The 21,020-nt window shown below is 38.8% G+C and overlaps 1 protein-coding gene across 2 annotated transcripts in view; it reads right to left on the bottom strand.

The window, feature by feature from the left end:
* ATRNL1 (attractin like 1) overlaps nucleotides 1-20,470 on the bottom strand; it is a 428,662-nt gene extending 408,192 nt beyond the window's left edge. For both annotated transcript variants that reach the window (XM_058810434.1, XM_058810433.1), the window contains exon 1: nucleotides 20,142-20,470. In XM_058810434.1, the coding sequence (XP_058666417.1) occupies nucleotides 20,142-20,425 (284 nt within the window). In that variant the 5' untranslated portion in view covers nucleotides 20,426-20,470. The remainder of the gene's footprint in view (nucleotides 1-20,141) is intronic.
* Between the last annotated feature and the right edge of the window lie 550 nt (nucleotides 20,471-21,020).

The following is a 21,020-nucleotide window of genomic DNA, read 5'->3' as shown; positions in this document are numbered from 1 at the left end:
GGTGGAAATTCAAGTCAGAATTAAAATACTGTCCAACCCCCAAGTGAGGTTAAAATGACCAAAAATTCTAGACAAATCTTAAATTACTTCATATCTAATTACATCTTATAAAGCAAACTGAGTTAATGTGAATATAATCCATAAGTGGGTCAGCATTACCTCCTGTTCTAATCCCACTTTGGCTTTGTAAGAAATATATACATGACAAGGCAATCAACCATAATACCAAAACATCTGAGCTTTAATGTATAACACTAATTTCACCAGAGCAACAAGTTCCAGTTCAATTTCTTTTTTTAATAGCTTTCTCACTAAGGAAATTTGTTAAATCATGTATGAGTACATATTTATATGGCTACAAACTTGTCCAACAAATGGCAAAAACATCAGGAAGTGTGAGGCAACAGAAACAGCAGACAGCTCAAAACAAAGAAAACGTTCAGTGATTTTGACTCAAGATGATGATGCAAAGCATTACCTTGCAAAAGCACGGCAGCTCATGGAACAAAGCATCTTGAGTTGGATAGTATCACATTTTTACTAGGAAAAAATTCAAAGAACTTATTGTCCTACCAGAACAGAGACAAGAATCTCTACACAAGAGCCCTAGGAAACAAAAGAACCAATACATTAACTTACAAGTTAAGCAGCAGGCACTTTATTATATCTATTAAATTATAGCATTTGTCATATTCTAGCAAATATTGTACCTAAATTTAATGCAAAAAAGAAGAGAATTAATAGAATCTATTAGTCTAGCTTTTCATTATTCTATATTCATAGTTTAATCTAAAAATATGGATGTGAGGGGAAAGAAGAATAAAATGCATCATAAATTTATTAATATCTCACACTATCTTTGATAAAGCAACTATAAAGAAAATTACCATTGTAAGAGGGCTTGATAATAAGCTGTGCAATTAAAGCTAGAAACCAAGTTAATATGAGAATCATAATGAAAGTAACAAGTTGGATAGAAATGGGGCCAACAGGTTGTGCAGAAGAAAAAAAATTAACCCCATATGGGAATTAATACTGGATAATGAAGTCAATCAAAAACTAGCCTTAAAAATACGCCTAACAATGATGGCACCAATGTGCTAATGGAATTTATTGATGGCATGAATTTGCTCATATTATTAGAGATTGCTATATCCCATGCAGAAAACTAGGTGATGGTAATGCTACACTAAGAACAGAGCAAATTCAGTAATTTAGTCTGAAAAGTCATGGACTTAGTGAGGGAAATACTTTTAACTAGTCCATTGAAGAAGGGAGATAATTAAAATAGCAAGAGAATGACTATGGCACCAATGGAACACTTCCAGAAAAAGAAAAATGATCCTACAGTGTGGGATTTCCAGAGATCAGGCAGTGATCCAGATGTGGGATTTCCAGAAGTAAACAGGCAGAAACAGCATCACAGCACAGGAACCAGGCAAAGCCATAGCCAGGAAACAGAAGAGGAAAGATTAAACTGGAACAGAGAATGATATTTGAATGACTAGAAGAAATAAGAGCCTAGCAAGAAGACACTTGCTTATCCCAGCAGAATGAAATCTGAGGCAAAAATATGACTCCATATATAAAGAGGACAAAATGAAAAAGCAAATGGGGAGAAAACAGCTCTTCTGGCTAAGTGGCTGTGCACACAAAAATGTATAAAGGAGACTGCATGAACAAATTCAGAGTGACAGTCCAAATTCAGGCAGTCAGAAATCACAGAATCACAGTATCAATGAGGCTGGAAACTTCTCAGATCATCGAGTCCCACCTGTGACAACCACCACCCTGTCAACCAGACCATGGAACTGAGGTCCACACCCTTAAACACCTCCCTGGGCAGCCCATTTCCATGCCCAAATGTGAGAGTCAAGAAACTTGAATGCATTTATAGCATTTTTCATTACATAATACTGCCATTTCTCTCCACAGAGTTTGGGAGTAGGGCATAAAGACTTCAATAAATTAGTCTTTAATACAAGGGCATGCTTCTAAGAGATGCTCAAGTTTCAAATTGTTCTGCAAGAGGTGATTGTAGGGGTTTGTGCTGATGTTTTGTCCTTTATTTATTTTTTCAAACATAAAATATCCCCCCCACACAAATATGTCTCTGAGTGTAATGATGGGGAACCATATATCTGCCACATACAGATAACCAAGAATTTCTTTCAACACAATAATTAAAAAACCAGAAGTATACAATGTTTTCACACAGTTCTTAGATCAATAACTGATGCCTTTGCCTCTCAAATAGTGTGCATGGACTAGGGTAGTAATCCTTCAAGAACTGGGGAACAGAAAAGGGAAAAATAGGAGAGAGATGAACCCTCTGCAGAGACGTCAGCAGCCAGCAATTTCAATCCCTCTGTCTGGTAACATCAGACAGAAATCTGGAGGGAAATGAAGATGATGGCAACTTATAGACTGAAGTAGAGTAAAAGCAGTATTCAAGCCTAAATTGCAAACCAAAATGCTCAGCTTTGCAGTCCAGTCCTGAGGTAGCTATTCTTCACAGGAACCTGAATTTTTTCCCCCACTGCAGCTTGTGAGCTCCTCAGCAGCCTCACTCCCAGGCATCCATAAAAGGCTGTAATTGCTTGGATGAAGGTGGATGTCACATCTCCACAGACACATGAACCTACCTAGCCAACTCCTCAGAGACCCTGATGGGCAATCTGGGAGCACAGCTCACAGCAATGCTCTGGCAGTGATTTTATATTAAAATATGAGCCCATAAGGAGAAGATGAAACTCTCCCTCCTTCTCATTCCCACTGTCATCCAGCTGCACAGTGATTAGAGGCACTAGCCCCACATAAGGGAAGGTTTGCAGTAATCCTGTAGCTGTTCAAGTCAAAGAACCACCAGCATGGAGCCTCTACTCTCATGCAGACTCTGGATAATTCTGTTCTCAAGGATAGTTTCATATACATAAATAGAAAAGTAGATACATATATACATATGTGTATACACATATATGCAGACCTATATGCTTTAGAAAATTTTTCCTTTTATATGCAAGACTTCACCTTTAACTCATACAAATCCCTGGTGCTTTTATAAGCATGCCTTCTTAATTAATCCCAATTTGCCCGCCTTCTTAATTAATCCCAATTTGCCAGAATGTTGAGGAGGCAGGCAAGTCATTAGAAAACAATCAAAGTGCTTGAAAAGGGGAAAAAAATAAAAAAGAAATACCAAAAAAATACAATACTTCAGGAGCATCATCAGGAAGTTTCATGTTAAACTAAAAAATTCAGAAGTTGAGGCAAATGCTCATATCAACTATAAAAACTCACATTTAGATAATAAGAAATTACAATACTCTAGAAATGGCAACTATAAATTAGGACGTGGGGAGTCAATTTTCATTTATCTCACAAGAAATGCAACAATAATTGCTATATGCAATTTCTAATAAAGTCCTAGGAAGGCTGAACCATAATGGAAATAATAAAAGAAACTTAAAACATTTATGTTCATTCAAATTTCGCAGCTCTAGTATTTAATGTTGACCTTCAGTGTTGGTAATTTTCTTTTTCTTTTTTTATTTTGTTAATTAGAACTCCCTGCTCCCTCCTCCATAAAGCCCAGACCTCTCTACCTCATTGTTCAGGGTTGTAATGTTTTAGCAGTTTCAGACAACTCCAATGTTCATCTAGAGAAGAAAAAAAATATTAAAATGAAATTACCAGAACATTGACAATAACTGGAGCATTATAAGTTAGAAACACATTTTAGAAATCCTACCTATTTTTCCTATTAATAATATAAGTAATAAATTTAATGTTACTAATAATAGTTCAGCCATTAATTAAATCTATCATTTTGTGAAAGACCATCATCAGTAGTCCGGTAATTCATACCTGCAAACTCATCCAGAGTGAGCACATTCCACTTTCACAGAACTCCATTCATTTAAAAAAAATACAGCACACACACATAGGTCATAGCTCCAGGATTAGAGGTTAGAAATAATCTAAAGAATACTGTCAGTCTCCTAAATTGTGAGAAACTGAAATTAAAATAGAGCTCAAATGTCATTGCACAGTTTCTTTTCCTCCCATTTAGGAGAGAGCTGAGGTGAGCAGGAGTCCTTATATGAGATTCACAAGTGATTTATAGAAATCTAAATCATAAACAAAGCAAAGCCTTTTATTTCTGCAGATACAAACACCAGGGAGGAAACAGCTCAAAACACAAAACTGCAGTAGCTGAGGTGGAAAATGAACCTTAAAGATCAATGAAGTTTAAAGCTACGCTAGGAAGGGTGCTACCAAGTCTTCTGTCATTTATACATTTTTTCCTGATATATAAATTTGCATTTACCATTATGATCTAGGTTAAAATGACTATTTGGTTCTGCATTTCATAACCACTCAATTGCGTTTATAGCTTAGTAACAAAATTTTGTCTTCTCCTCTCTGTTAATTTCTGGTGCTATTTATGCTTCCTCCCCTTCTTCAATCCACCTCCCCTCTCCCATTAGATTATGCAATTACATCTATTTATGATCTAATAAGCTGTTTCATCAACAAATGTGCAACACAGCAATATGAAACAAATTCATAACCTCTCTGCTGATTTATAGAGCAGTAAAAAGATATAGGAAAAGAGAGCATATAATTTATTGTAAAGGCAGTAAGAAAACCTCTAGAGCATTTTTCAGAAAAATTAAATTCTCAAACTCCCTATCACAGGGCAGCTTTTAAATAGGAACAATCACTAAATACTCACTTCAAAGTTTCAAAAAAAAAATCAATTTGATGATCATTATTTTGCAACAAAATTTAATGCAGACTCACAAGTGAGTGCTATCCATTGCAACTTGGTCTGTGCAGTGCTTAAAGAATCACAGAATCACAGAAGTTCAAGACTGGAAGAGACCTATAAGATCATCAAGTCCAGCCGATGTTCTAACTGTTCAACTAGATCATGGCAGCAAGTGCCACATCCAGTCTTTTTTTGAATTCTTCAAGGGATGATGACTCCACCACCTCACTGGGTAAATGATTCCAGTATCTGACCACTCTTTCTGTGAAATATTTCCTTCTTAATTCTAACTTACATCTCGCTTGACGCAGCTTGAGACTGTGTCCTCTTGTTCTATCTGTTGTCGCCTGGAGAAAGAGACCGACCCCCAGCTCACCACAGCCACCCTTCAGGAAGAACAGCGCAGTTGTGTATGGGAACAAAACATAACCAGCACATGAAAACCCTGCCTGAGGCATTTGGTCCAGAATAAAATAAACCACAGCTTCTTCTGAGGCACAGATGGGCAAAGTCCATCACTCTGAAAGGCTGGTGGTGTAGAGCCACAGGACTCTGGTGAAGACCTTCCCTCAGCCTTTGAGCTGGACAGAGAAACCCCCTCAATGGAGTTCTTCCAAACAGAATGAGAACCCTTGGCTGGCTCCTTCTGCCAAAGACACCAAAGATGGCAGTTGCACAACACAGACAGCAGAATTTAAAGTACAAATTTATATATTAAAAAGCAATGCCGAACAATCTATTGGTCTTCATAAACATCACTTTTTTACCTGTTTGGGTTTTGTTTGATTTGTCACTGCTGCTGTTTTTCACCACTACACAGACAAACTTGAAATCCTTGGAAGACGTTCAGTGACCACACATTCCAACCAGAAATGCCCCTCTACTTATAATTAAAAGCTTCCTGATTTCTTGCTTTAACTGCTGATATTTGTTGGTGAGATGCAATTGCCAAATGACTGAATACAAAAGGCCTTTCTACTCATACAGTCATGCAAATTCAGCCCACACAACACAAGCAACAAGTCTGCTTCAGACATGGTCCTAAATCAGAAAAAAATGCACTTTGATAACATTTTTGAACACTTACAAAAGACTGCCATTCAATTCCTACAACATCAAGTATGTCTAGTACCAATAACAGAAAATATTACTTGAGGAATAACTATCCCCCCTGACACCAATAACTTCAGACATTCCTGACAAATACACCACTACTGAGCAATGCAGACACCAGGGTTTTTTTATTGAAAACAGAAAACTAATTATTAAGATGCTGCATTAGTTCAATGAAACAACAGAAACAGGCTTAAATAGCTACAGAATCAAATACCCAGATTTTTTACTAGTTGCACAAAAACACCTCCACACTTACTCCATTTTTCCTCCTACCTCTCAGCACATAACTCTACACCAAAAAAGTTCATCCTGAGCATTTTTCTAAACTGTGATCTTTAACACAAATTCAAAACTCAACTGCTCCAAAATAATAGTCACACACTACAGTCCAGTTATTGGTTTGCTTTTTAAGTGCCCATTGCACAGTAAGATTCTGATTTCTCTTCTGCATCCAAACACAGCAAGGCTCCCAGAGATTTCATAAGAGCATCTCTTCTTATTTTTCTCAAGAATCCTCTGACAAGGATAAGCTAAAAATATTTTAAGAGAGGAGAGGGAATTCTACTTGAACAAAAGCTAGCATTTCACTTTCTTCACATGGATAAAACATGTTTTAGGAGAACATTCCCTTGGACATCTGTAACTCAAGCAAAATATTTGAAATCACAACCCTAACTAAAAACAGAAGGGGAAATAATTACTGAGTGCCATACTAACATAATTAAATTCATTCAGAGGAGAATTGTTGGTAATATAAAAACATTCTTAGCATGAGACAACACCTTAACAGCTTGATTCTAAAAGTACCAGGACATAAAATACTGACCCCTAACAGTTCATTAGGTGAAAAGATTATTTCATCAACCTATTTATATAATTTAAAAATCTCTCTAAAAGGATTGATTCTATCCAGCCACACAAACTCCAAAAGCATATGGCACAAACACTGATTATCAATGTAATTCCTCCCTGGTATCCTGATGTTCTTTCACTGGGAATTTTTTTTAAATTCAGTTCACTGTAATTTTAAAAGAAAATTAATCAAACACAATAGGCAAAATAAATCAGTATTCTAAAACTTAAGGCAATATATATGCACACCCACACACATTATATATTTAAAAATCTGCAAGATAACAACCATTTCAGCACGTATACATGAGGGACACACTTTTGTCATATATACATAATTTTGTAAGAGTCTGATTATCCATTTCATTCTATGAGCTTCCTGAAGTTTACCTTCATATTAAAGAACAAATCCTAAACAGATGAAATACAACAATTTAAGATTACAGCAAATGAAAGTCAGAACTGCACTCTACTTTCAAGTGCAAAATTATGAACAGCCTCATTATTCCTTCTTATACCATAAATATTAATTTAATGGAGAAAATATAAATTTAACATAATTTTAGTTCCTTATATATTATTATTAACTATCTTATTTTTAATTAAGTAGTGAATAAAATATTAATTTTTTATCCTACAACTACTGCCAAGTCCATGCTGGTGCATGCCTTCATAAAAGTTAACCTCTCCACAAAACCAAGAGCTGTTTCCCATCCTGGATCAATTACAAGCCCCAAATCTTACTCTGTGGACATCCTCAAATCTCACCTGCTTCCACAACACTCCTTACTTTGCATAGAGTGACCTCCTTAGAGAGTGTTTCTTTCAAATTCTGCCTCAAGCAAATTCTTCAGCAAGTACGTGCAACCTCTGAACCGAGCTCATTATCCACACAGCTCCTGAAAATTACTTTCTGAACAAGTCTATTTCCCCCTCTCAAACCTCAACATGATTAATTAGATGAACAAACACTCAGTATTTCTGATCTGCAGACATCATGCACACACACACAGCTATGCCATTTTCTCTTTGCAGCTCAAGCGAATAATTTAAGAGTCAAAAATCGGACATGCACACAAAACCCTGAAGAACAACACAGGCAAATTGGGACTAAGTAGAATTCAACATTAGGGAAAACAAAAATCCTTCAGATTGTCTTAAGCACAGACAATTGTTGCCAAGAGAAGTTGTGGACTGTGTTAAAGACCAGGCTGGATGGAGCTCTGAGTAACCTGGCCCAGTGGGAAGCATCTTGCCCATGGCAGAGGGGCTGGAATGAGATGATCTTTAAGTCCATAACAAGCAGCAGGTCAGATTTATGCAGCCTGTAACCCAAGTTAGCACTGAAATCAAGTGCAGAGATGTCCTGAACTGTATCACCATCTTATGCTGAGCACAAGCAGAAAAAGAACCACCTTGTGCCTGTGTGTGTTGACCAGTAAATGCAGCTCCTCCTGCACTGCAGCAGCCCCACACACAAACCTGCTAAAGCTCAGGTCATAATTCCCTTCAGAGCCATGGTTTGCAGGCTCCCAGGCATTTCCATACAGGTATTCACAGCATTTTCCACTTTCTTGTGGAAGCAATGACAAGATCTTTTAGACTAGAAAGACCTTAACAATAAAGCAAGAACGTCCTACCAAGAAGAACATCATGTGCAAAGAACAGAGAATCCAACAAGAGTGATCAAAGTAACTCTTAAGAGCAGAAACACACAAAAAAAAGGCATCCTATCATTTAAACTACATGACCAGAATACATCTACTTCCTGAGTTTGCATATAATCCTATCTTAGAGTGCCACATGAACTCGGCCAGCCTCCTCAGTACTTCTGGTCTGTTAAAAAAAACCAAAAATAAAACAAAGGAAAAAAAGGTCTTAATAGAGATGACAACCCCAAAAGTTGCTGCAACTTAAAAAACTGTAGATTTCTAAACAGAGGATGCCTGCAAATTTCCTTCATCAATAATGTAGGGTTTTTTTTAAAGCATACTTTCAAGTAGCCCCAGAATAAGAGATACCATACACTGAAGTCTAGGCCTGCAACAGCATAATTATGAGAACAAAGAAGAATATTTCTTCCACTAAAGATCAAGTGTGACTATACTCATACTCACCAAAATTTGCATATTTATTTTTGTCATTCTCCCAGCCTTGAAGCACAATAATTTTTATGCACATCCAGTGACTTACAAAAAGGAAAGTTGTAGATTGCAAAGTTACAACATAAACTAGAATATCACACATTGCACAGAGCTCTCCTGGATCATCAGAAAACCAGACTACAGCTCAATTTCTGTATTTAATAGTGAGGACTAAGGTTAAGTGTGCTCTTCATCTGCTTTGATTTTCATTAGCAGATGGAAATAAAAGGACACGTTTATCAGGATGATTAAAAAATAGTGACTGAGGAGCTACAGGTGATGTGTGAAAAAGAGCTGATCAGCCACAGGGGGTTTTATTAATAACAGGTAGGACTTTTTAAGATCTTTATTGAGCATGAGCTCAAAACTCTCACAGCAACTCAAAGGAAAATGTCAGAGGAAGATGCTCTCAAATTCCATTTCAGTGTAGCATTGCAAGCTTTCATCATGCTAAGAGAAGCTAATATGCACTGATCTGCTTTTCAGTCCAATTGCTACTTAGAAATGCAGCCAATCTAAACTGGAAAACCCACATCTAACTTTTAAGGAATATTCTGCATACATTCAGCTGTCTGTCACTTCAGAGTTTTATGTTAGAGAACAGATTTCCAAATGCCTACAAAGCCCAAATACAGTAAGTACACTTCAAGGATTTATATAAAATTGAAAATAAAATTATCCAGCAACATTGCTGATGATGAACACATTTTGTAAAGTTAATACATTAAGCTGTGGCTTGCTTGTTCCCTGTCTCCACCCTCTTTAGAAAATGAAAACGAGAGATCAGCTACAAACTCATTCCATCTTTCATATCCTGGGTCCACCTTTGCAAGATCAATTCTCTAAGTAGCCATCAACCTCTAACCTATACTGGCATTTATACCTGCATTAACAGAGGCCCCCCATATACTTACTGAATGACATACAGTAGGTGTTTGAAACCGTCCATGTAAAATACCATCATGAAACTCCTCAGTTATGAATAATATATAAATTATAATTTTATACATACATATATATATATATGTATGTATGAATAGTAAACTTCATATTCTCTCTTATAATACATAGTAGAAGTCTCTGAGAAAAGACAGAACTTCAAACTATATTGTATATTTGCAAGAAAAAAATCCTGTGCAAACTGAAGACAATTCAGTCTTCCTAAACTGAGGACTGATACAGACTTACAGAAAATTGTATTTATTCTCAAGCTTCCATTTCAATTCAGCCACTTATTTGTTATTTTACTTTAGACAAGCACACAAATTCAGGTTTCTTACATGTAAAAGAGCTCAAAAAACTAAGTGTCTATTTCCCATTCCCAAGGCCATTGTGACAAGCAGCTACCCAGTGCTTAAATAAGATATCCAGGTGGAGTATGATACAGATGAGTGGAGGTAAGTCCTTCCTTGAATATAGATGGGGATTTTTAGCCCTGTGAAATCTAAAATAGTATAAGCACTTCAGAGGTTAAAAACTCTAGAAAAATTATGCCATTTTTAGTTTAAAATAGATGCTTGCTCCTACAAAGTGCTACAGTACTAAAGTGACTGGGGTGGTGAGGGGGAACGGGGTGTGGATTTTAAATACACATATTCTGATTTTAATAATTATATCAGCATTAGGGTTTAGAAAACATCTGCAAAAATATTTTCTAAAAAAATTGTCTTAATATGATAGTACAGTAGTGCACACAAGTGCAAATCCATATGTTTTCAAAAGCAGCCGTTTGTTTGTTCAGTATTTTTCATTTTTCAGAATTACCTTCCAGCTCCTGTCCAACGTTGTGGTTTCAGTTACCTATTGGAGAAGACTCATGACACAAACAAAACAGATGTGCTGATAATGAGAGAAGCACAAATGCACCCAGCTTCATTCCAGCAGCTCTGGGATGCTTCCCATGAAACATTCAGGGTTCATTTCCCTCTCCCCACGCTTGCTTTGGGACACCCTGAATGCAGCACATCAACATTTGATTAGCAAGAGTCCTCCAAAGCATCTTCATCAACTGGGCTTGCACACACAAACAGGACTGGGAGCTGTGTTTGGGTTTTCCTTGTGAGAAATACATAGCTTTACATACACACACTCTTACTCTATAGATTATTAAAAAAAAAAACAAAAAACAAAACAAACAATTAAGGGTGCAAATTATCCTACAGTTGGATTAATCAGCATTTCAGTTTTACTAATAGAGCTGAAATTATCAAAATATTCCTTTATAGAAGTCAGAATGTATCCAAGTCTTCTTGAGTTTCTAAAACTGAGATTAATTAACAAGAAAATTAAGCTCACCATATTTTAGTCACTTCTATCCATTACAAGAAGGAAAGTACTTTAAATTGCAGCATGATTGCAAAGATACTTTCCTGAGTAATTTATCTTTGTCCCAGGATTGTGGGTGGCAATGAAAGAAGCCCATTTGTCTTCTTGTTCCAGTGTGTGGTTTGCTTGCACCTTGAACAAAGTTTCTGCAAAGCTCACCAGAATATTTAGAGACATTCTAACTCCAGATCTCCTCCTAGGATTTGGACCAAAATCACTGCTGCTCATATTATACTGCCACAACTGGTAACAGACATTAGCTAAAGTCTAGTCCTTTTGTGACATAGTCAACATGAACCATTTTTTTCATAGGAGGCAAGTTATCAACCCTCAAGATAACAGAGAAGTGGCTGAAAACTCAAACGCATGGGATAAAACAAAAACCTGCACACAAAAATACGTGTCCGTAATAAAAATCTACATTTAAAGACTGGATTGTGTAATAACATAAATGCCATCAACCTACAAATTAGGAATGTGTGATTCCTTGATACTGGCGTAGGAATGAAATTGCTAATGTAGAACACTGTATTCCTACAAGTAAAGCAGCAACTCTTCAAAATACCCATCAAGCACTGCAGCATTTTGCAATATTATGTTTGTAATATTTAATCCAGGGTTAGGGGTTAGGTCTTTGGGAGTCTTCTGAAACCAAATCTTATCAGTGACAGCCAATTACAATTTTTTTCCAGTGAATCTATAATATGAGACTGTTATTCTGCAATAACACAGACTGCCAGGTTTTGCTCCATCTGACCTAATGAGGAAGTGGTTTTACTCATCTGTTTCAGATACACAGCATAGTTTGGACAACAGTACTTCATGCTCTAATATTTATCGCATTCCAGGAACAAATGCAATCTCTAACATTTTATCTAGCTTATTAGCTGTGCCTCATGGGTCACCTCAAGTCTTGTAAGCTTACAGGAAGTGTTATTTCCTTTTTACAGATGAAAAACTGAAGCACATAAACTATGGAAGAAATCCATAAGAAAATGTAGACATTGAGTGTCTGTCATCTTGGGTGTCTGCATCCAATCTTTAAGTAATTCAGTACTTGTTTGGTTGCCAGGTAATCCTAGAATACCCTGGATTCAAAACTCCCTGCCCAGTTCAAGGTTATCAGATATGTGCTGCTTAAAACTTGGAAATATTCTACACCTAGGTTGTTTTTAAATACCACTAGCATGAACAGAGTAGATATTTTGCCATCAGAGATGGAAGCAGCCCATTTTCATCCTTAGCTAAGAAATATAAAAATAGTGATTCAAACAGATCCTAGAATCCATTTCTTACAGATGAGTAACAGCTTTAAATTTTGGAAGAGATTGTCTCATAGAATTTATTTTTTTTAATGCTGTTGCATTAACAGAGTTTAAGATGCTTATCCTGGAATATTCTATAGCTGGTGGCCAAATTATTTTTTAGAGGTCTAAAAACATTTAGGTTTTTCTCTATGGAGCAAACTTAAATGCAGGTCTTGCACCTTGGGAAGGAACACTAAGTAAAAAAATGTGTTAATCTTAGTTCCATGATTTCTCAGTAAAATCTTGATCCTCGTGGAGCTCTTGAACCAATGCAACACTTTTTCCACTCATTAGGTTTTTAAGATTTAGAGGACAACCTATAAAACTGGTATGAAAATTCCCACTGCTCACTCACCTCACATTAAAACATCTATTTTGCTTACAGTTTACTGGTTTACTTTTATTACTGTTAGCAGCTGCAATTCACTGGAGTGTTCATGTTTTCAGGTATCATCATCATCATTTATTTCTCCTCACAGGAACTTCGTAGGATGTTTTTCAGGCTTAGACTATACAGCAAATAATAAATTTCATAGACATTGACAGATAATTATTCTTCAGTACTGCAGGAGTTTTCCAATGCATTTTTGTTGTCTAGGTAGTAATGTTTCAAAATAAGGTCTTTTCTCAGCAGCATTTATTAGGATGTGTAGGAACATCCCAAGGGTATTCCTGTAATATCTCATATTTACCTCCTACCTTTTCTGCCTACATTTTGATACAATTAAATCAATTTCTAGTGCAGTGTGATAGACTGAGTTCTCAAAAACTACTCCTTTTAAAAAGATGACATGAACTATGGTAATGCCTTCCAAAATACGATCATCATGCCTTCCCCTTGATTAAAGGAACTAAGAGAAACACGGTGAGAGACTAAATTCATTTGCCAAATTAAATTTAAAACATACTAAGAGTATTAATGCTATAACCTGTACAGCTATTCATGTATTATTTATGGATAGATTTAAGCATGTATTGGTATAACTGAGTTTTTTACCCACCCATAGCAATGGCAACCAGCCTTTGATGCTGTCTGAAGGGCTGGCAGGGTCATCAACCATCTGTTCCCACACTTCTTTGCCTAAATAACAAATTGCTTAGCTGCAAACAAACCAGGCTTCAGAATCCACCAGCCCTTGCCTAACTTGCATTTGGTTTCACTCCTATGGATGGCTGCAGATTTACACAGAGGAAGGGACACTATACATAATTAATTTTCTACTGCTTTGAGGGGAGATGAGTGTTTTTAAAAGGGCACAGCTCCATCCCAAACGTGTTTGCAGCCCCACAACTCCCTGTCACTTGAAGCAGGGGAGGATATTTTCAGTTCACAGGCTGGTTTGAGAAAAGCAGGGCCTCGATACTGAGGATGCAGCAGCTCCAAGAGGATTTGGAGGTAGAAAATCAGAATGCCAAACTGCACAGGCTGCAGCTGCACAGCAGGAGCCCGGGCAGCAGGGGAGAAGCTACTCTGCATCTACATTCTACCAGCAAGACCATTACCAAAAGCATCTAGTTCTGGCCTTCATAGCTCAAGAACACTGATAAAATAGGGGAGGCTGTAAACCAAGAGAGCAGTCAAGGAGGGAAAAGTTTGTTTTGTGTTGAGACAACTCAAGGAACTTTCCATCTCAGTGAGGAAAAGGTGGCCATATCTCCATCTGCACAGGCAACAGAGACCTCTCCTACTAAAGGTTCTGCAATGAAGACCTGACTCAAAACATGAGAAAACAGGGTAACTAAAAGAGAGAAAAAATAAGGTAGATAAGATCTGTCTATTAGCAATTCCTACATTTGTTTTTCTGGTTATAGAACACAGTGAGGATAACTAGCAAATGAAAGGAGTCTGAAAGGCTGTAGGGGCTTTGAGTCAGTGGAAGTGTTTTCAGACATGTACAGATGCTTTCTAAAGCATGGGCTCAACTCGCACAGGAAGTAATTCAGAGTTAGCCTAAAGCCTACAAAAGGCAAGAGGGAATAAGTAATCAGAGCTCATCTCTGGTCTTCCCTATAAAACCCTTAAAAACCACTGAAATGGCTACTGATGAAATTGTATTGTTAGGACAGTGGCTGGACTCTGATTTTAAGGGTATTTTCCAATCTAAAAGATTTCATGTAGCAAGTATCAAGCAGACAATAAAACACATCACAATAAAATTATTTTTTTAAGTTTGCAAAAAGATTGCTTTCCTTTCAAAAAGCACATTTCAGTGCAGATAGCTTAGCTCAAGAGGCATTTAAAATGGTTTTATGGCACTATGTTTTATGTTTCTACATTCAGAACAAGATTTACAAAACAAATTTGTTCTTTAGAAATCAAAAATATCTTTATAATATAAGCTATAATTGTATTCTTGAATTTTAATATAGACAGAGAGAAGAAATCATAAAAAAATAGTTTTTCAGAGCACCATAACTAAAATAACTTAAATAAAGACCACTTGATAAGCTAAAATCATAATCAATTATGCTTTTCCAGGGGTTTAATTTTACTACCATTCACATGCTGAGTTTTAAAAAGGCAATTTGCAGGTGCAAAATCTCACACTCAATTGCACTGATGTCAATAAGAGTAATTATTTCTTGGATTAGATACAGGCCACTCTGATGACAAAGACAGTGCTGCAACTTGTAGCATGACTCAGGGATTTCACCCTGTGAAACAGAAGTTGCACTTTAATGGTGATGTTGTTTTACTTTTAAGTTCTGGAAAACTAAGTCTGGACCAATTCTAAAAGTAACAAATTTCTTCTCCTATCTACACCTGCTGATGCTGCCAACTCCTTTGGATCAGCAGGAGCCTTATGTAAGTGAAGCAACTTGAGGAAACTGAGCTAGCTTAAAAAAAACTGGCTGGGAGGTGGGGAGATCTGTTCCTGTTGATACTTTTCAACTCTCAGCAGGAATATTAACGCTTACATAAGAACCAGCAAGCTGTAATCAAAGAGAAGCGTGAAGGATAAAGTCAGCCCCTTTCACAGCACTCTGAACTTCAGCTGGCTGCAGCTAAAGCTAACTTCTTCTCTTAAGATCTCTTCTTACACAACATTATCACTCATTTACAATCTGCAATTTAAGGACACTTTCTTTGCATGAGTCATTCTGCAGAGAGCAGAATTCAGAGTTTTAGATTGAAATAAGGATTTTGCATGGAATAACAAAATTTGATACCGTTCAAACATTTCAGTTGGGAATGTATTTGTAGTTAGAAATTGTTCTGTCCTTGAAGAATGCAGTATCTTTTCTAGGAGCTCTAAAAATTAAGGAGAGCATGCAGGAGGTAATTTCAAAGTACAATAAGAACATCTGGAGGCAAGGTTTAATAATCAAACAAATCCATTTGCTCTCACTCTCTCCATAACAACTGCATATCTAGGACTAGGTAAAGCAGATTAACTGAAGTGTAGGTCCTCAAAGGTGCTCACCTGTCCTCTTCTGCTTCATTACACATCACACTCACAGCTATCAAATAAAAAACCATAAACCTCTGAAGGCACAACCTAATTTTTCAAAGGCAGCACATTACAGTGGGTATTTCCAGTCCACAAAAACTTCAGAGGAAGATAAATTCCATGCACAAAGTTTTCTCAAATGCTGCTCCACAAACCAGTGCAAAGCAGAGCACATTTTGGGAATAGGGAAACTTTTTGCTCCAACCTGGAGGAATTTTTTTTTTCTTCTAAGAAATCATTCTGTGAGTAGCAAAACTACTGAAACCTGTTTTCCTGCACTGCTGCATCTCAAGACTATTGACTTTGACATCTAACTACATAGAAGCTGTGACAGCAGTTTTCACTGCAGTTGGGCCATTCATAATGTTTGTGTCCCTGAACTCCCTGGAGCCTTGTAACAGAACTGATTTTGGCAGCCCTTCCCTCTCCCTTCTGCCCAAACTTTACCATCAGGAAAAGTGCAACTGACCAACAAATTCAAAGGCAAAGAGAAGGAGAAGAATGAATGGCAGATGTAGCATTAAAAGCATCACTTCTTTAATAAATCAACCTTGCAAAACAAAACTGTACACTGCCCTTTAATGCTTGTGGTTTAGTTTATACTTTGAGAACTGCGCTGCTTGAAGCTCCCTGCTATAAAAACAGAACTTGCTCACCCACTGGCTTTCCTACCTTTCACCTGGCAAAATTACTTTGCCTTCTCTTTTTATAACTAAATTTCTCCTTTTTATTTTGGTTTTAAAAAAAGATCTTGCATTATTTCACAGTAGAGGTGAAGGGATGGAAGGGGAAAAAAAGGTTGAAAGACGAAAGTAAGTCAGAAAGTCAGAGCTGCATTCAGATAACCAATCTGGACAGAGAGTAAAATAATTTACCACCAGGCAGACACGAGGCCTAAACCTTTCTGAATAGTGACTGACAGGATTGTGAATGCCCTGCAGTAAGAATAGCAACATCTGCATTTTTACAGACTTACCACAGGCTTCACAATAACAAGAGTAAATTCAAAACTTGGTAAATAAGAGAAATAAAATGGCAAAATGGTGCTAGACAGTCTCTTGGCCTATTTTCCCCACCCACCCACCTTTCCTTCATCCAGTGCAGAGCAACATTTGCAAAGCAGTTTATTTACTCAGTAGTTCTCCTAAAGGGAAAAGGCAAGGTTACCATAGTATTGTCAATTAATTTTGACACCTGCTTACGAAGATTGATCAATTATTTTTGATGTCTCTCTGCTGTGTTGCTGTTTCTCAGTTTAGAAGAGAAATAAAACAAAGGCAAAAATACTACACATCTCTCACCAAAGAATTAATGGTCCCAAGACACCCTCAGGCAGAGCATTTCTCCTCTTACCACAATGTTCCTGGTACTTGCTAATGCAAGTCACTCATTCCCAGAGAGTAAAAACAACCATACCTCACTTACATGAGAAAAAGGAAAAAATCTTATTTTCAAGTGTTTTAAGCCTAGCCTTGAAAATCTGCTTTTTCTCAAATACTGTAGTGACAGGTTTTATACATGTCCAATTTAGGTCATTAAAAGTTCAATTTACATCTTGGGTAACAGGGACACAGGCAGGCACTTCAAACAGCTGCGACTTGGAAAGCCTGTAAATGTTTAGAGTAATACACAAGGTTCTATTAACATCTCTGCAGATCGTATCTACAACCTCCGAACTGGCTGTTTGTGCAGCTCTAACAGCCCAACACGCTCTTCAGCCTTTGCCATTCTGAAACGATCTTCATGATAATCCTTAATGACACAAGCATGAGTGATGTACACCCGACGGGACCTGACAAAGCCCTGCTGCAAAAGTCCAGCCTTGGCTACTTAAGGGTAAAAGCACATAGGAAATAAAGGCAAATGTTCCGCGGCAATAAGGCAAAGCATCGGTTGCCACAGAGATGGGGAAGGTCTCTCATCACCCAGCCATCAGGCAGAGTAACATTCTTTTTCCAGCTCTTCAGGTGGAAATACACGGAGCTCATCACCCATTCCACACCCATCTGAATTATCAGGATTCAAAACAGAACCACTCCGATTTGCTGCTTGCAGCAATGTAAGACACGTTTAACATATTTCACTCCATCCCCAACTCCCAGGGCTTGAAAAGCTTTAAATCTTAGAATGCTTATTTTCAGTGCAGAGTATACTTTGCTTCCAAGAATGAAGATTAAAGATGAGCTGTCAAAGACACTGCTATGAAAAGTGTCCTCAGTAAAAAATAGCTCTCCAACAGCTTACTCCCGTGAGAAAAATCATAATGCAAATGTCACTGTCACTCCTAAAGCTAAGCATGTAAAAACACAGAGGAGTTAATGAGAAATCTCTTCCGATTTCACCGAAACCCCTAACAGCACTTCAATTAAACACGGCGTTAGCTCAGCTCAGGAGAGGAGCCCTTCCAACACTCAGACAGAACTTCCTCTAGGTGGGGATGGATTATTAACTTTCCACCAGAAGGGAAAATGTAACCACTGTGCTTCCTCACTTGACAAACACAACCAAGGTTAAAAAAAACTAGATGTTTTAAAAGATGGCAAAGATAATGCCTGTAAGGACAGGATAACGGCCCAGTAACAACTCAGAAAATACACTCATTCACAACAAGCTTGGAAATTTAAGAAATTACCATTTACTTTGGTCCTGGCACTGTTAGGGTCTGTTATGAGTAATACAGACTAATAAAGGATACAAGTAATCTCTTTATAGCCAGGAAAGAAGAGCTCTGCAGATCCACACACAAAAAAGATTCACCTGGGCCTCCTCTCATCACTCTCCATAATCAGCCCATTGTTCCACAGCAGGACAAACCCCAAACATCCAATACACACACGCAACAAATGGCCAACTTTAAAACCTTATTACCAGGGTCATAGGCAAAAAAAAAGAAATGCACTATATTTGCCTTGTCTTAGTTTTATGGCTAGGTTACTAGGTTATAATCTTACTGCTGCAATATCCACCAAATACCAGTAACTTGGCTCTTTCTCTGCACTGTATACCTCACTTCAGCCAACATGTCTGACTTCAACTGCTCCTTAACTTCCCAGACTAACAAGTTACTGGATTTACTTTTTGTTTATTTATGAATGAGTGAGCTAGTATTAAATGTTTAAAAGAGATGTAAATTGTACAGCTTAACTTCAGTACTCCAGAGAGAAAATCTGAATTTAAACACAATTTTAAAACAGACAGTTATTGATATTTAATCTATAAAAAGTAGTTTCCCAAAGACAGAAAGTACTTGACTTCTCCAAGACACAGTATCACCAATGTATTGCTATTAGTTAGATATTAGAACACTTTCTAGCTATGTATGTCAACATACTTAATAAATGGAGTTCCTGCTTATAAGGGGTGTTTTACAGGGAATGAAATGAGACGCCCTGTCCAAGATTATATAGCGAAATAACAGCAAACAGTATTCTTCACAGCCAGTCTTTACACTGATACCAAAGGGGGCGGGAGGAAAGTGACAGCCCTATAAATTAAGTCTTCTTTCCCACTCCATAGAGAAAAGCAAGTGTCAGGGTAAGCTTCCTTCTCACTGATCAATGACTCGGTATCACAGTGACTTTTAAGAATGAGAAGGTAGTTACACCTTGACTGAGTACGCCTTCCCTCGCAAAAATATGTTACTGTTTCCTATTTGCCACTCACTCCTGCAAACCTTGTCACCAGGGATGAACATTTCACTCAGTTGCACTTGTGTTGTCCTGAATGAAACTGACTAATGCCCACTTCGCTCAAACAACTGAAAGAACGGAAGGCTGGAAGGAGCTAAACCTTTCACTCTTCAGGAGGAAAAAGTAATTAAAATCCACTACTAATCCTTGTTCTCTGGACAGCCCCATGAAGTGCACATGTCATTTCCATGACATTTCCAGAAGGGACAGCAGCGACACAGCTTTAGGCCGATTTCTCCCGTCTCTCAGTTCCCATGAAGTGGAGCAGCCTATTTTCAGCGATAAGTCAGCCGGAGCTGTGTCCTGTGCTCTTAAGAGCTGGAGGAGCCTATTTTATCCATAACTTCTGCCACATACTTCCACCACACACGAACAAAATCATAGCAGACACGAGCAAAACAAAACAAACAAAAAACCGCAAGTGAAAGTGACAGGAAAAGGATGTAGGGATGAGAAGAAATTCACAATAAGCAGAACCTTACTTGAACCTGCCCTGGCAGTGTTGGCACTGGTCTCCCACCCAGCCCTGGTCGCAGACGCAGGTGGAGTTGACACAATGACCCGAGAAGCAGGAAATTTTGTCGCAGGACTTGGACTGGGACACCTGGGCATAGAGGGCCAGGTAGAGGAAGCCGTAGAAGAGCAGCCAGCTGTTCACATCCAGGAGCGAGGCGAAGCAGCAGCAGCAGGCGGAGGGGAAAGGTCTCCAAGCGGCCGGGCCCGCGGGGGCAGCTCCCGCTCTCCGGCCGCCGCTGCCCAGGTCCATCTTGGCCGCGGGGGCCGCGGGCCGAGGCGCGGCCGGCGATGGAAGCTTCCCCTGAGGAGAGTTAATCCAGCCAGGGAGATTCAAACCCCCCGCTTCCTCCTCCCTCCCGACCCCAGCGCTGCCTCCTCCGGCCCCTTTCAGCCCTCCGCGCCCCGTCACTCCCGAGGGGAAGCCCGGCAGCCCTCAGCCATCCGCCCCTTCTCCTCGTCGTCCTCCTCAGGGCTCATCGCTCCCGTCTTCTTCCATGGAGGAGGAGAGCTGCCTCTTGACCTTGTGTTTTCTCCTCGCCAGATATGCCCCCACGGCCGCGCACACGCCACCCTGGACCATGTATCCCGCGGCTCCCCCTTCTCCTTTGTATCCCGGTGCCCGCGGCACACACGCAGCGGCGGCGAGGAGGAGCGAGGGAGGCGGGGGCCGCCGTCCTCTCGCCAGGCAGCCAGCTGGGAAGTGAGGGCGGCCGGGCCCGGAGCCGCTACGGCATCGCGCTCCGGCGGGGCGGGGAAAGGCTGGAGAGCTCTTATCCCCGCTCCGTTATTAGCCCTGCGGGGAAGGGAGGCGGGAGGCAGCGAGAGGAGGGTTAGCAGCCCCTCCG

This window comes from Ammospiza caudacuta, chromosome 9 (genome assembly GCF_027887145.1).
Source record: "Ammospiza caudacuta isolate bAmmCau1 chromosome 9, bAmmCau1.pri, whole genome shotgun sequence".
Taxonomy (NCBI): domain Eukaryota; kingdom Metazoa; phylum Chordata; class Aves; order Passeriformes; family Passerellidae; genus Ammospiza; species Ammospiza caudacuta.
This window is presented reverse-complemented; position numbering and strand designations above follow the sequence as displayed.